This window comes from Strix aluco, chromosome Z (genome assembly GCF_031877795.1).
Source record: "Strix aluco isolate bStrAlu1 chromosome Z, bStrAlu1.hap1, whole genome shotgun sequence".
NCBI classification, from domain to species: domain Eukaryota; kingdom Metazoa; phylum Chordata; class Aves; order Strigiformes; family Strigidae; genus Strix; species Strix aluco.
In genome coordinates this window covers 86622199-86636704 of record NC_133971.1, presented here as the reverse complement: position 1 = coordinate 86636704, position 14506 = coordinate 86622199, and the positions used below count along the sequence as shown (strand labels likewise).

Sequence of the window (14506 nt, the reverse complement as noted above, 5' to 3'; positions counted from 1 at the left end):
CCTCGGCGAGCCTCACACACCCTCCCTGGGAGGATGCAAACCCAAACCCAAACCCATCGATTCCAGAGAGGTCTTGTAGATTATTGAGGATTTGCTGCAAGGCTGCAAATGCTGCAATCTGCCAACCTCCAGCCAGCACCAGCTTCACCCTGCCATGTGGGCCTCAGCCAAGTGTATGGATGCTGCTTGCACCCAAGGAAGAAGGCAAAAGAAAGGCATTGGGAAAATGTCTTTTATTGCAAAAGGAGCAAATCGAAGTCCCTCTCATTTCTCAAGCCAAGCTGCATGTGTCGGCCAGTGCTAGTGACGCCTGGGTGGCACAAGGCAGGCTGTGGTTTGTACAGTAACAATGGAAAGGGTTGGAAAAATGTTGTGTGGGGCAAAGCAGGTGGCGTGGGGCAAGGCAGGCTCCTAATGAGTTTCACATGCTCCATTTCTTGCACTCCCATAGCCACAAACATTTACTCCATCCCTGTCCTGGCCATCAGTGCCATCTGGAGAGGGGGTCCCCAGGAGCAGTGAGGACAGCCAGACCTTCTGGAGTGCCCAAGGGAAGCCAAGAGCAGGCTCCTCTTCTTCAGTGCCTGCAAACCATCCTGAAGCACATGTCCTCAGAGAGCAGTGTGGACCAACAAACCTCCCAGAGTTGGTGTTGATGGGCCTTTTTTGGGTGAATGTCAGCAAAAATAGGGGCATGATGGTCTAGTCCTCACCCCTGGGGGCGGATGCAAGATTGGGGTTCACCTGGACATGATCTTCTCCAGGCCAGCCCTAAGGCACAGCTATTCCCTTTGTTGTCAGGACCCAAGGGAGGGTGATCCGTGATCTGGTGGGTCATCTCCAGTGGTCATCTCCATATCCCTGTCTCCTGCCACCACTGCAAATACAAGAGTGGGGTGGCTGTCAGCGTCTCCCTTTAAAATATACATCAAAGCTGCAGGCTGCAACCTTTAAATAAACCAACAATCTCAACGCTGATTTCAGTGAAGTCTAGGGTGAAAAAAACCCCAAATCTGCCTGAACCACTAGCCCCATGTACTTGGTACAGATGGACATTGTTAAACTTCCTTTTGTTTTCCAAAATTTTATATCAATCAAGGTGATTCATGTTACAGTTCTGTCTTCATTACAATTAAGAATTAGAAAAGTGGTTAAAAACAAGCCCACCAGCATTACAGTTCAATGTAGGACGGTGTGTGCAAACATAAGCATCCAGAAAACCCGATACACGACAGTGCAAGCTTCAAAATTCAATCACATGGGCATCACGCTGACCTGCTGCTGTTCAGCTGCAGTCTGCTGTGGGCTGGGGTGGAAAAGGCTGAATCCAACTCCCAAACCTGTTTTGGGACTTTTCCTTGGCTGAGTCAAACTAAACCCTGCACTGGCCAGTGACCCATGGTGTAAATCAGAGAAATCTCACTAGTAGCAGGTCCCAAGGTGTCTGTGCACAGAGTGCTCATGGTCTGTGAGGTCCTTGAGTCCTGCAACACTACAGCATAGTGTTAGAAAAAGTATTTTTGGTAAAAAGTTGGATGGAAAGGGCACCTAGAAGACTGTGAGATAGACTGAGGCAGCACTGATGAGCCTGTTCCCAACATGCAGGAAAGGCTTGGTGCTACGGGCCCACAGAAAGTCACCCATATGGACCCGTTCTTCAGCATCATCCCTTATGTCCTCCCAACAGCTTTACCCTTCTCCTAGCTGGAGCACTGAATAGCCACAGCCACTTATGCCCTAACTACAGCATTTAGAAAAATAAGGGTACTCTTTATTTATTCATATAGTTAAATAAAAAGATAATTAAAACTTTGACAATAAAATCCTTTCTTTTGAGGGGAGGGGAAGGAAGACAGTGTGTCTAATGGAGAATTTCCACCATGACCTTCCTGACAGCACCTGAAACCGCTGTGAGGAGATTGAAGGCACTCATCCGGCTGTTCCCATAATTTTCATAATAAAGGGACACTAACAGGAATGCTGTGCTTCTCTTCATGTAGCCTCACCCCTTACTAGTGAGGGATGTGGTGAGTGGCACAGCAGAGACGGGGTGGGGGGGAGAAGACATGCGAGATCTCCTGGTCATGCTGCGATCCTTCCCATGAAGTCCTGTGCCAAGGATCTCACTTCTTCACTGGCAGCTGAGTCACGCAGCAACATCTCCTCCACCCAGTGACTCCCATGCCAAGGGAGGACAAGTATTTCACAAGCAAAGGTTGAAAGCGAAGAGCTGGAGACCCTCAAAGCATAGCCTTTATGCATTTCTGGGGCTGGAGAAACCCTCTATGCACCCTGTCCTCCTTGCAGGCTGTGGTCAGACTCATCTCCAGGAGCTCCTCACCTTCACCTCCACCCTCTAGTCCAAGGACCAAACCCTGCCAGTGCCCTGATGACTGATACTGGGGCTCCAGGATTAACTCCTTGCCAGAGGGTGTCTCTAACTTGTAACATAATCACTATTTGCACTAGTGGCAGGGAACAAACCTGAGTTGTTCATAGTTAAAAGCCACAAGAAACAGGCTTTGGGACATGCTTGTGGTCCAGCTGGGCAGGGACCTATAGGGCTCCCCTGCATCTCATTTTGAGGCTGAAACATCAAATTACACAGGGCAGATTCAGAGCTTAAGGGATGCTCCAAAGCGTCCATCAAACTGGATGTTCTCCCTTCCTTCCTAACTATAAAAGCACTTCAGCTTTTGCCCCAAACACCTAAATTTCTACTCCTGGACCCCATCGCAACCCTCAGGTTTAGTACATTTCCTTTCCTGCCTCCTGTAAAACCCAGTGGCAGGAGATGGACTTTGAGAAAGATCCTCACTGGTATCCAACCCTACTCAAAACACAGCACCTGCCTGGGTGGCAGACTCATGCCGGACCCACGCTCAGTCCTGATATAATCCCATGGAAAACCCTGCAGATGCTGAGCTCTCCTTGGCTGGCTGTACCCTGGGCAGGGTGCCCCAAACCCTCCCAGCCAACGCAGCTCAATTCTGCAGAAGCTCATTAAAAATTCAAGGGCAGAAACACGCTCCCAACCAGGGCACAGCCGGGAATGTCCTGCCCTGGGGAGGAAGGCTGCCAGACTTCAATCCTGTTTACTCTGTCTCGGAGTGGAGATTGCCCACAGCTCTCTGTAAATAAATTTTCCTGTACAAAACCAAAATGGTAAAGCTGGGAAAGAAGCATCTCTGCAGCTCCAACCCTGCTGCCTGTGCACCCTCCAGAAGCCTCTGACAGCAACCCTACCTCCAGCACCACAAACACTGCCCCTAATTCTCCCAGGAAGAGAGGTGGGCTGCTTCAGAAGAACTCTCGGCAAAATCATCACCTCTAATTGCGACCTGAGATGGAGATGGGTATTAGCTTAATTTCATGGTAGATGAGAACATTTCCGCGGGTGCAGTGAGAACACCCGCTGGCACAGACCCATCAGTGCAAAAGCCGGTGTTTTCCACCCACCAGCAAGCCGGCTAGCAGCAAACGTCACTGTCAATCCAAGACGCGTGCCACTCGCGGGAACTGGCTGTTCCCGGGGAAGCGTCACACATACTTTTTGAGAACGGCTTTGCTCCAGGCAGTCCTTCTGCTAGCTACAAAACTGAAAGCTCATCTGTCCTTAAAAACCAGAAGGATTATTATCAGCAGGATAATCATGTAACAAAGCGAGGCCATAACTGCTTTAAAAAGACTAATGGGGCATGCTGGTATGGACGTTGCTGCTCGAGGAAAGGCAATGTTGACACCCAAGGCAAAACACACAGGCAAGTGCCTTGCAGCGGGTGTTAAATGGGCGAGGAGGTGGGATACTGCTGCCCCAGCAAGCGATATGCAGCCCATACAGTTAAAATACCTGCACATCACTCAGGTAACCTGGCCTGCCTGGTACCCAGGAAAGCAGGAGCATGGGGCAATGGTTAGTCCAGTGCCATACTAGGCCAAAGGGGGAATAAAATGTGATATATGTATCCTCAGTTTGTTTTCTGCTCTTAAAAAAGTCCTTTTAAATATATTTGCCATATTATAAAACTTATGGCAGGCTGTGCTGTAGCAAGCCTTCCACATCACACAGCCCCATGCCCAGCACCAGGTCTTCCCACGAGACCAGAAACGCTCCCATTGACACTAACCAACCTCCACCTCTTGAAATCCTTGGGAACTGAAAAGGTATCGGGTTTATTACGTGTCTGCAGACAGGCTGACAACTCCTTTCTGACCTACACAGAGAAAATTCTGCCTACAGTAACCCAAGTGGAGTCTACCACCTGCCCCAAATTAAAAAAAAAATCAAGACCCCTCCAAATAAAAAAAAAATCCCCAAGGAGAGTGAAGTCTATTTAATTCCCTTCCTCAGCCCCAGTCTCAAATAAAATGTGCAATTAGAATTATTATTTGTTACAAAGTCCTAGATAAGGCATGGTTATCCCAAAGCTGATGGAGGAGCCTGTTAGGAAACCCAGAGGAAATAGGCAACTTCATCAAGGTCAACAGGATAGTCTGTGAGCAGCACCGGGGTCTTCTCAAACAACTCCCCCTTGTAGCTGCGCCACTTGCCCGCTGGCAGGTAGACATCACGCTCCTGCTTGCCCATCTCCAGGACAGGTGCCACCATGAGGGTGTCCCCAATGAGGAACTGGGAGTCGATCCTGTGAGTGGCCTCGTCGCGGGGCGAGATCCACCAGATGGGACGGATGATGGGGTCTCCCGTGTCGGTGACCTCCCCAGCCAGCTCCAGCAGCAGCGGGGCCACCAGTGACTCGTGGAGCTCCGTGAACTTCTGCGCAATCTCCACCACCTCCTTGTCGTAGAGCCAGGGTGGGATGGAGAACTGCATGGAGGGCATGAAGGCTGACAGCTCCAGCCACCGCACATACAGCTCCCGGTCAGGGATCTCCACCGCCCCGTCTGTCTTGTTGGGGAAAAAATTCCCCCCGATCATGTCAGCGGATATGAAGGGGTACCCCAGCATGCTGATGGTGAGCACCGTGGGGATGAGAGACTTGAGGCCGAGCTCATAGCCCCAGACAGAGTCACGGTCAATGATGCGGAAGAAGCAGGAGATGTTCTGTGACTGGTAGCCCACCCGCACCTCGGCCAGCTCGTAGAAGGGGATGGCCATCTCTGTGTAGCGCCGTGACCAGATGCTGGGGTCCGAGAGTGGGCGAAAGGTGCTGAACTGCTTGGGCAGGTAACTAGTCTCGCCCGCATCAAACTTGAAGGACGAGATGCCATACTTGTGTCGAAGCTGGCGCAGGTGGCTCTGGAACCAGTCGCGGGCTGCTGGGTTGGTGAAGTCCAGGATGGCCCCGATGCCGTTCCACCACTCCACCATGGCTGGCAGCCGCCCTGATGGCTCCTTGATGAAAAGCTGACGCTCGATTCCCACCCCAAAATTGGAGGAATTGTAGTTTATGAAAGGGTGAGTCCACAGGGTGACCTTAAACCCATCTTCCCTTAATTTTGCAAACATCTCCGTCACATTGGGGAACTTGGCAGGGTCAAAGTCAAAGTCCCCGTAGGCTTGTGTGTACATGTCATCTATTTCAATGTGGCTGCAGTTAAAACGGTACTTCTTGATCTTTTCAGCAAATCGCAAGAGTTTATCCTGGTCGATGTTGTTCTTGTAAAGGGCCCAGGTGGACCAGATGGGGTATCGAAAGGCATTCTCAGCAGGGATCTTGGAGGGCTTGTTGAAGTACCTGCGCACCATGTACTTGTGGATGGAGGTGACATCGGAGCCCACGCAGACCCGGTAGCTGAGCTCGGGAAAGGGCTGCTGCCCCGGTGGCGGCTTGTAGGGCGAGTCCTTGTAGCGGGCCTGGAAGAAGAGGGTGCGCTCGGTGGCATTGAAGCCCAGGTGGAAGGGCACAGAGTCATTGATCTTGATGGCCGCCGCCTTGGAGGAGAGCCAGTAGCGCTCAAGGATGCCACCAAAGCTGTCACGGAAGGAGTAGACGTCGCTTGTGACGTAGGGCACGGGCTCTTGGTAGCCGGCCAGGCGGATGGGCCAGTGCTGGGTGCTCATCTCCGAGCCCCCGTACCAGTGGGCGTCCTCCCAGAACATGGTGTGCTCCACCGCCGGGCCAGCCGCCAGCTCCTCCCAGCGCACGCGGTAGCACATCACCGTGTCCTTGGGCTTCACCGTCTGGATGAAGAAGTTGAGCGGCCCCCTGCCCGACCGCGTGCAGCTCAAAATCTCACCCTCCTTGGAGCACGACTCCAGGTCGAGGCTGCCCGAGCGGAAGGCCAGCCGGAAGACCACCTCCCCGTGCTGGTTCCTGATGACGAAACCGTCCGCCCGCAGGTCCATCAGCTCCGTCTTGAGCCTCTCCGCCTTCCGCAGGGACACCGTGTAGTAGCACCAGGCCACCACCGCAGCAATGAACAGGATGAGGCCCAGCAAGATGGCCCCGAGCATGGGTCTCAGCTCCTTGGAGGGCTTCTGCTTCACCGGCGTGAAGTTCTCTGGCAGGAAGGTGTACATGGCGCTCTGTTTTCTCTAGAGGTTTTTGCAGAGGAATGGGAAGGAAGATCTCTTTGCGGCAAGCCTGGGGCTCTCAGGAGAAGAAAACAGACTGTTAGGAGAGTTCCCACCTCCATCGAGTCCCAGAGCACCCATCTCTGAAAAAGAAGAGGATATAAATAGTCTCAGAAGATATCTCTGAATCAAGGGACTGCTTGTCATCCATTTGCCGTCTCAATTTCAATAGCTCCTCCCAGCTCCCCCTGCCAGGCTGCGACGTGCCAGGTGCTGTACGCTGAGTACCAGACACCATCTCCAATTACCCTGGGCAGACAACACATGCGAGAACAGCCTGAGCCCCACATGGAGAACGACCCCAGGGCAATAATGACCAAATCACTGCCATAATTAATTATTTTGTGGGGAAGACTTTCAGTGAGGCAGGAGTGGAGACTGGGAGGGGGTTGGATTAGGCTGAGCAGTAGCTAGATCAGCCCACTGACAGTATCTTTAAGGGACGGGGTTAACTAAGAGCCATAAAAGACACCACATAATTAATTCCAGTCAGCCACTCCTACTTTTAATCAAACTGGCTCCCTGGCAGATTTAACTCAGATCATCCACAGCATCATCCCCTTGCTGTCCCCAGCTGTTCCAGCCAGGCAATGCTTTGCAGCGAATGTGGGTAAAACCCTGCTTCTCTGCAGCTCCTGGACAGCCAAACGGGGTTGGGGTACTGGTGGTTTTGAGGGAGCACGTAGGGGGTGCACTTTCAGCAAACAATGTCTGGGGGATGTGCCGCGCTAGCAGCCCCGAGCAGGAAGAGAACAGCTCACTCCTGCCGTGCACGCAGACCCCTGTAACAGCTCCAGGTGGGAGAAAAGCTAATTTTGTTGGGAGCGAGCGGAGCAGGACCTCCAAAGGGCTACTCCTCCATCTGGCATGGATCCGGGCTGTGTTTCGGCTCCATCCCGCTCCCCCCTGTGCGGCCCCAGGGAAGCGGGCTGCGCCAAGAGCCTAATGGCTTTTCCTTGGCCACGGGCTGGCTGGGCTCGGCCAAGCACAGCGCCGGGGATCCAGAGGCGAAAAGTAAAGTAAGGACATGGGAGAGCAAGAAACAAACCAGGCCGCAGGAGGAGCAGGGGTAGGAGAGGAGCTGCAGAGCCACAGACCAGCTGGCCAGTACCTGCCTGGCACCAGCAAACACAGGCATGGCACCTCTTCCCCAAGGCCTGGGGGCTGTAAGCCTGTGGGCTCCAGGCAAACCGGAGGAAAAGAAACCCCTCTTTTTCGTCACAAATGAAGCTGGTTGAAGCAATTAGCTCTAAAGTGGTTAGGTTTCTTTTTAAAAAAAAGGGAAGAAAAAGATCCAAAAAGAAATACGGAATCCCCTCCCTGCCACAGGTGCGACAAGCCAGAGCACATTTTCCTCTGCACCTCAAACAGATTTTTCTCCCCAAAACAGGACAAGTAAAGCAGAAAGTGGTCCTGAGCCACCTAAACCCTGCTGCTGCACTACGGGGATGCCCAGGTGTAAAGCCAGAGCAACATCTGTGCACAGGCTCAACAAAACATGGAGCATTTTAGATTAATCTTCAAGCCTGTCTTGGGCCAGACCTTGCAGCTGGGGGAACTTTTTCATTGCCGGCTTTGTCATTTTAACCTTCCCATGGGAGCCGGTAACTTTCTAGGCTGCCAGTTGCTTTAAATGGGATTACAGTGGCATTAGGAAGCGATTAGCCTGAATGGGTGATAGGTTTAGCTAAACGACTTGTCCAGTGGCCAAGTCCCACAGAGCCCTCACCCGCCGCGGGGAGCTCTGGCACAGGATGGGGGCAGCGCCAACCACCCCGGCTGTGTCACCCCAGGAGAGGAACAGGGCCCTCACCCACCAGCATGTGTGATGCAAGGCCAGCCGAGCCCAGCAGAAATTAGGCAATAAAGGCAGGGAGGAGATGGTGGTGGGATGATGTATTTGGGATAAACCTTCATCCCCTCTATCAACCCCTCCTTGGCTTTAGGGTGAACCAGAAGCAGCGCAGGATTGTACTGGGGAGGGAAGGGAGGAATGTTTACAGAAGGCTCTCGGTCAAAACCAGCACAGCTGAGTGAAGCCACAAGTGGCAGAATGCTTCTGGAAATACAGACCAATATACTGAGCCCCAACAACTCCCTCCCTTTCAGCACTGGGAATTTTTGGGATGCCTGAGAGGGAATTGCAAATACCTGTCACTACCAGAGGCATGCCTGTGTCTCACGTGTGCCTTATCTGGGGATAGGCTCTGCAAAGCTCAAGGAGGGGGGAAATAAAATGCAGCCTCCCCCAAGCAGGACTTGCAAATTATTTAGGAAAAGAATTTTTAAAAGTTTCCATGTTTTCTGAAAATAAGAGGAAATAAATGGTGTTTTCTTTCCCAGCTCTCATTTAGGATTTTAAGCCCAAGAAATGGCCAATACTGCTGCTGTGGGAAAAGCCACCTCCTCACTCCATGTAAAATTGACAGCAGCTCCCAGGGCTTTAGGGAGTTTCTGGATTTTCATCTCCCTTACAGGAGGCTGGTTTATTATTTATGAACTACTTCGAAGCTGCTCTATTTTTAGGCTGTTTCTTTCTTTTCCCTCCATGGGCTGGAGCTCATAACATACGCGAATGAGCCGTCACTGCCGCTGCCAGCAGAGAAAGAAAGTGTTTTTTAAGAAAGGTTTTGCAGCCTTTTGTGGCCCTTGGACACTGATCTGCCTCAGAGGGATGTGCAAGCTGTGTGTTCAAGCTAGTGGATTTAATCCTGCTCCGGTCGCTCTGGCTTGGCCAGGATCAAACCCCCGTGGCTGCCCTGGGTTAATGGACGTCACCCGCTCAGGTACAACTCCAATAAAAATGCTGAGAAGGGTGTTTGCAGGCCTTCACCCACCACAGCAATGGGCCAGGGAGGTCTCTGAAAACAGGATCTCATGCTGTGCTTGTCTGGCCCCTCCATTTTTTTGCCCTGGTAACAAAATGTACATTCTCCAGTCAGTGATTTGGCTCTGTCCCAGATGAGAGTTAAGTCTCCCAAGCACCCCAGAGACGCCTGCCACCTCACACACACAAGCTGCAGCCCGTAGAGGTGCCTGCTCATGCAAAGCCTGTTTCAATATTTTTTTTGGAATCCAAAGTTGTTATTTTGCTCCAAGATGACATTGCGGTGACCTTTAATTCCTCAAAAAAAAAAAAAGAAAACATGAAGGCAGGGTGTCAAAGCCAAACAGCATGCTCGCAGCTTGCTGTGCTGGAGCTTCCCCGATGACCCAAAACAAAGCTTTTTCTTCCTGTCCTGTGGAAGCAGCGAGTCGTCTTGCCTCAACTCGAGATGAAAGCAAAACATCTGAGCAGGACACACTTTACGGAGTAAAAATAAAAATCCATTTTTTGACTGCTTCTATTTTTACCAACATCGCCTCTAACCACGGGCTGCGAGACCCGCAGCACCACTAACCCCAGCAACTTTGCAATTAGGACATCCGTTAAAAGAGGGTCAATAACATTTAACTGGTCCCTATTGCCCTGGCAGGGTCAGGTCTGAACCACAACGGGGGTTGTGCGGGGGACATGGACCCATTTCTCACACCGGGATGCCAGGAAACCCTCCCCTCCGGTGCAAAGTGCTGATGCCTCCTCTCCAAACATCTTGGCAGGAGTTGAGCTAAGGAAATACTGCAGATTTCACCGGGAGGCATCTCCAACCCCATAAAAAAGCAGGGAATTAGGATGGCAAATTAAGGGGGAAATTACTTTTCTGCAAAACAACTGGGGGGGGGGGGGGGGGAAGCCTCCCTCTGCAATCCCCCGTGGGGGACCAGTCCTGCCACAGAGACTTTGCAAACCTAAGATGAAGGACAAGCAAACCCTTCCTGGGGATTTAATTTCCCTTGAGGGGTCTGCAGCAGCACTAGAGTTCTCTGAAGGGATTTCTGGAGTCATAAAGGGTGAAGTCACCATTCCAGCTACTTGGCGCTGATGGGAGTGGGTGGGACAGGCAGGGGCACCCGGCGGCAGCGCTGGCATGGGGTGCAGAGCTGCTCCCCACACACCCTGGCCCCCCACGGACCAGAGGCGTTGATTCCTCCCACAGCCCCACAGAGCTACCCACAAGGACCCCCCGCTCACCGCACCGGATCACCCTGTGGTCCTGGGTTTATCCCAGCAGTGCACAAGCCACCCTGGGGTTAATGGGGTTGGCAGAGACCCCCAGCCCCCAAGCCAGGGCAGCAACTCTGCCTCAGCAGGACAGGGGGTACACGGTGCCTCTTTCCCAGGGGACCTCTGCCTTCACCGCCACCACCACGGTCACAGCAGGGACTGACATGCTGCCTGGCCCGAAGGGCTCAGGAAAGGCTGCAGTGGGTGTGGGTCTCTGCATCTCTCCTGCAAAGTGGCAGACGCCTGCTGCTGGGGCTGCTGCCTCTGTGGCAAAGCAGCAAATTCCCCGTTGCGCCTGGCTGTCGGGTACAGACAGCCCCGGCCAGGAGGTAGCTTATCCCGCGGGGGACATGGTGCCGGTACTTACCCGTCCATCACCTCCCTGGGATCCCTGCCCGCCGCCTGGCTCCACCACAGATGGCTTTTTAAGCACATGAAAAATAAGCGCTGCTACATCTCCACGACCCCAACAGCTTGTTCCTCTCCAACACACAGGGGTGTTTTGGGGCTACGAGCTGGCTGCACCCCGAGCAGCGTCTGTCCGCGGGCAGGAGGAGGGGACCCAGCGTGTCACCGGCGTGTTTTCTCAGGCACCGTGACGGATGCGTGAGCAGCCAACCCTCCGGCCGGGGTGTGCCGAGCCAGCAGCGCATGGCCAAGAGGCGGCTGTCGCAGGCATCGCGGCGGCGTGAAGGGCGTGCGCTTTGCCAAGCCTCAGCTCCCGGAGTCGCGGGATTTGGCATCTCCCCTCCCTGCCAGGTGAGCAGGAAGGGCTGGCAAAAGCTCGTCCCCTCCTGCATTTGCAGGCTGTCCAGAGTGAAAAAACAAAATAAAAACCAACCCAGGGTTTGTTTTGGTTTTTTTTTTTTTTTTTTCCCCCAACTCTTGTGATTTTAAGCAGAGTCGTGATTCAGCAGAGTAATGAGGCTGCCTTGAGCAAAAAGAAACAAGCAGCCCTGCTGCTGCTGGCTGGTTCGTAAGCCATAATTAAACAGCACCGGGCACCCAGAGGATAAACCCCAAATCCAAGGGGGCCACGTGAATACAGAGCGCATCTGCAAAGTGCAGACACGCTGCCAGCACCTTGCTCCGTCTGCAAGAGCAGACAGGAGATTTGAATCTGCAGCATTAGCTCTGCCCAGCCTTAAACATTTTCACCTATAGTGTAGGGATCATCACTTTACACCCCAGTTATGTCCCTTAAATCTGCCAGTGTCCAGTGATGCTCCAAAACCATTTAGACACCTTATCCACTGTCTGACCATGAATACAAAAAAAGAGCCACTGGGAGTCAATTCTGGCAGACTTAATATTTAACACCCCTGACAATTCCCCCTTTACAACATTGTCTTTCTTTGTTCTTCAACCTGTGCTAATTAGCAAGATGAAGTTTTAATAATCTGGGTTTTCACTTTAACCCTGCACACCACTTGCGGTGCTGCCGGCTGGTGACTAAACAATGACCAAGGGCTCTCACTTTCCCCTGCCTGGAGGCATATCACAGCACCTGAATTTGTCTGAGCCACAAAGATTTGTGGAGAATTTAAAACAAAGTGAGCTCTCTTGGTCCACTTGTATCAAAGTGCACTGGACACGTGGGAAAGAAAGCTCCGGTGCTCTCCGTTCGAGGACACCTCTGTGTCCACCTTGGAGATGTCCAACAGCCCCTGGGGAAGCAGGAGGCAGCCTGGTCCCAAGGCCACTGTCATGGGCTAACCCAGAGCCCAGCAGCCAGCTCCTCGGCACCAGTGGCGCCAGCAGCTCTTGAAGAGGCATCCACTAAAACCATCCAGCTCATGCCCAATGGCAGCAAAAGCAAAACACCACATATAAGGAGTTCCACATGCCAGCACGCTGGGGTGATACAAATCTCTGCCCAAAGAAAGAAACGAGAATGGTAACAGCAGTAATTTAATCGTTCCCACTGAAGGAGCCAGCACCAGGGTGCGACATGGCCCAGCAGGGCTGCTCCAGCGGTCAGGCTGGGCCCTGGTGTGAGGCATCAGTCTGCTATTAGCTTAGTTCATTTGTCACATGTGCCATACAAGACACATGGCCATAAAGATTTTGGTGACTTTGATGCTGTCTTTTGGTCCCCCAGCCCAATTCCTGCTGATACAAGATGTGCTTCATCTGCCATCCTATAACCCCAACCGCAGCTCTCCCCAATGCTCCCATGGGTGTTGATCTCACTCCTGCTCATCTCCATCCTCCAAGACAAACTGCCCCACAGCAGGACACATTGCTCTGCTTCGCCCCCACAGATTCTTTCATAAAAGAGCTGATTCAGCACTTTGGGAGCACTCAGCATTTTGTACGCTGAGTCTTGCTGAAACCTGAGCCCACCCCAACACCCAAGTGCTACAATGCGATATGGGGAAGAAACGGAAACCTAAGCACATCCCTCTGGCACGGCCCCTGCGATTTTCCAGACATTGAGTCACCATGAAACTCCAGGTGCTGGGAGCTCCAGAGAGCGGCGGATGGCTCATGGAGCTGGGCTGGCGATTCAGGACCCGGAATTTCCATCTGCATCCAACACCTAACAATGCTTGGGCCAAATGCAATCATCATCAATTCCTTAAAGTGCTCCCTGGCAGCTCTTCCATGCACAGATCCAGCCATGCAGACACAACCCCCTGACACTCATTCCCCACTGGGCCTGCTGTGTCTGCTGTGCCGGGCACTTACCCTTTAGGCATCACGAGTATCCCAACAGGGAGAGGGAAAAGAGAATGAAGGATTCGTGCTTTCTATAACAGCTTTGGCCACTTGTCGCCACCGCTGGCACTTGCTGATGGAGGGGCTGTCCCAGAAACCACTCCAAGCCCAACCCAGTACATTACACAATGCGCTGCCTAAAACCATCTGCTTAAGTTTTCACTGCCAAACATCTGTCTAGAGGCAAAAGTTGAAGCTGCACCTTGCAAGGGGAGCCGGGGACGCGCCTCTGGGCTCTGTTAATCTTCTCCGGGCGGCAAGACTCCTACTCAGCACAAGAAAAAATTACGCGGCCCCTACACGGCGGAGTGCGAAAGGCTTGCACCCCAAGGTCAGGGTGCGGGTTTGCACCGACACCCCGCTCCCCGCGGGCCTTTCCGAGCCTGACCCTGCTGCCGGCTGCAGCCTGGGGTCTGCGGGACGGGGCACCCCCTCCCCAGCCCCGCGCACCCCGCACCGGGTCATCCCCCCCTCCCCATGCCGGGGAGGCACACCCCAAATCTGCCCCGGGGGCTGCTCCATCCTCCCCCGGAGGGCAGCCCCGGGAGCGGCAAACTTACCGGCGGCGCCGGGCCATGGCTGGGCTCTGCCCCGCACCGGGGACGGGGCGGGGGGGACCGGGGCTGAGCGCTGCCGGCCGCCCGCAGCGGTTCCGGGGTTGGGCGCTTCCCCGCCGCCCCGCCCCGGCTCCAGCCCCGGCCCGGCCCCCCCCGCCCGCTCCCCGCTGGGAGATGTAGTTCGGCCCCCGCCGCTCCCCCGACGGCGGCAGCAGCAGCCCCGGGGGGGTTGGAGTCGCTGGGGATGCCCGGAGGCACTCGCGTGGGGGTACCCCCGGGGCTGTGCTGGGGGCACTGGTTGGGGCTGCGCAGGGATGATTTTGGGCCGGCATGGGGTTTACCTGGGGTTTTCCCCTGCCCCAAGCAGGGTTGGGGTGCTGCTGGGGGTGGGCACGGCGCGGCAGTGGTGATGCCCCACAGGAACGTGGGGACCGCGGCCCGGCGGGTTATGATCTGCGGCACACGTGGAAGGCCCTGTGGGGTGTTCCCTGCTGACATTGGGATCCTAGATCGTAGTCAGAGAAGGGCATCTCATGCCTTCATTAATTACATGCTGTTTCCAAATCCCCCTCCTTATTTAGCCTGTGT

General features: G+C 53.7%; 1 protein-coding gene across 2 annotated transcripts; it reads right to left on the bottom strand.

Moving 5' to 3' along the window:
* Window positions 1-218: 218 nt before the first annotated feature.
* LOC141917953 (myogenesis-regulating glycosidase-like) lies at window positions 219-14033 on the bottom strand. Of its 2 annotated transcripts, none has more exons than XM_074811749.1 (2): window positions 13922-14033; window positions 219-6618 (listed from the first exon to the last, which is right to left on the bottom strand). In XM_074811749.1, exon 2 carries the CDS (start codon window positions 6479-6481, stop codon window positions 4445-4447), a length of 2037 nt encoding a protein of 678 aa, XP_074667850.1. In that variant the 5' UTR covers window positions 6482-6618; window positions 13922-14033; the 3' UTR covers window positions 219-4444. The 2 variants fall into 2 exon arrangements, with proteins under 2 accessions (XP_074667850.1, XP_074667851.1); XM_074811750.1 differs by lacking the exon at window positions 13922-14033 and adding an exon at window positions 11008-11420.
* Window positions 14034-14506: the final 473 nt, after the last annotated feature.

What these genes read in the sequence shown, in the direction of transcription:
- LOC141917953 (XM_074811749.1), bottom strand. Translation starts at nt 6,481, where the DNA reads ATGTACACCTTCCTGCCAGAGAACTTCACGCCGGTGAAGCAGAAGCCC.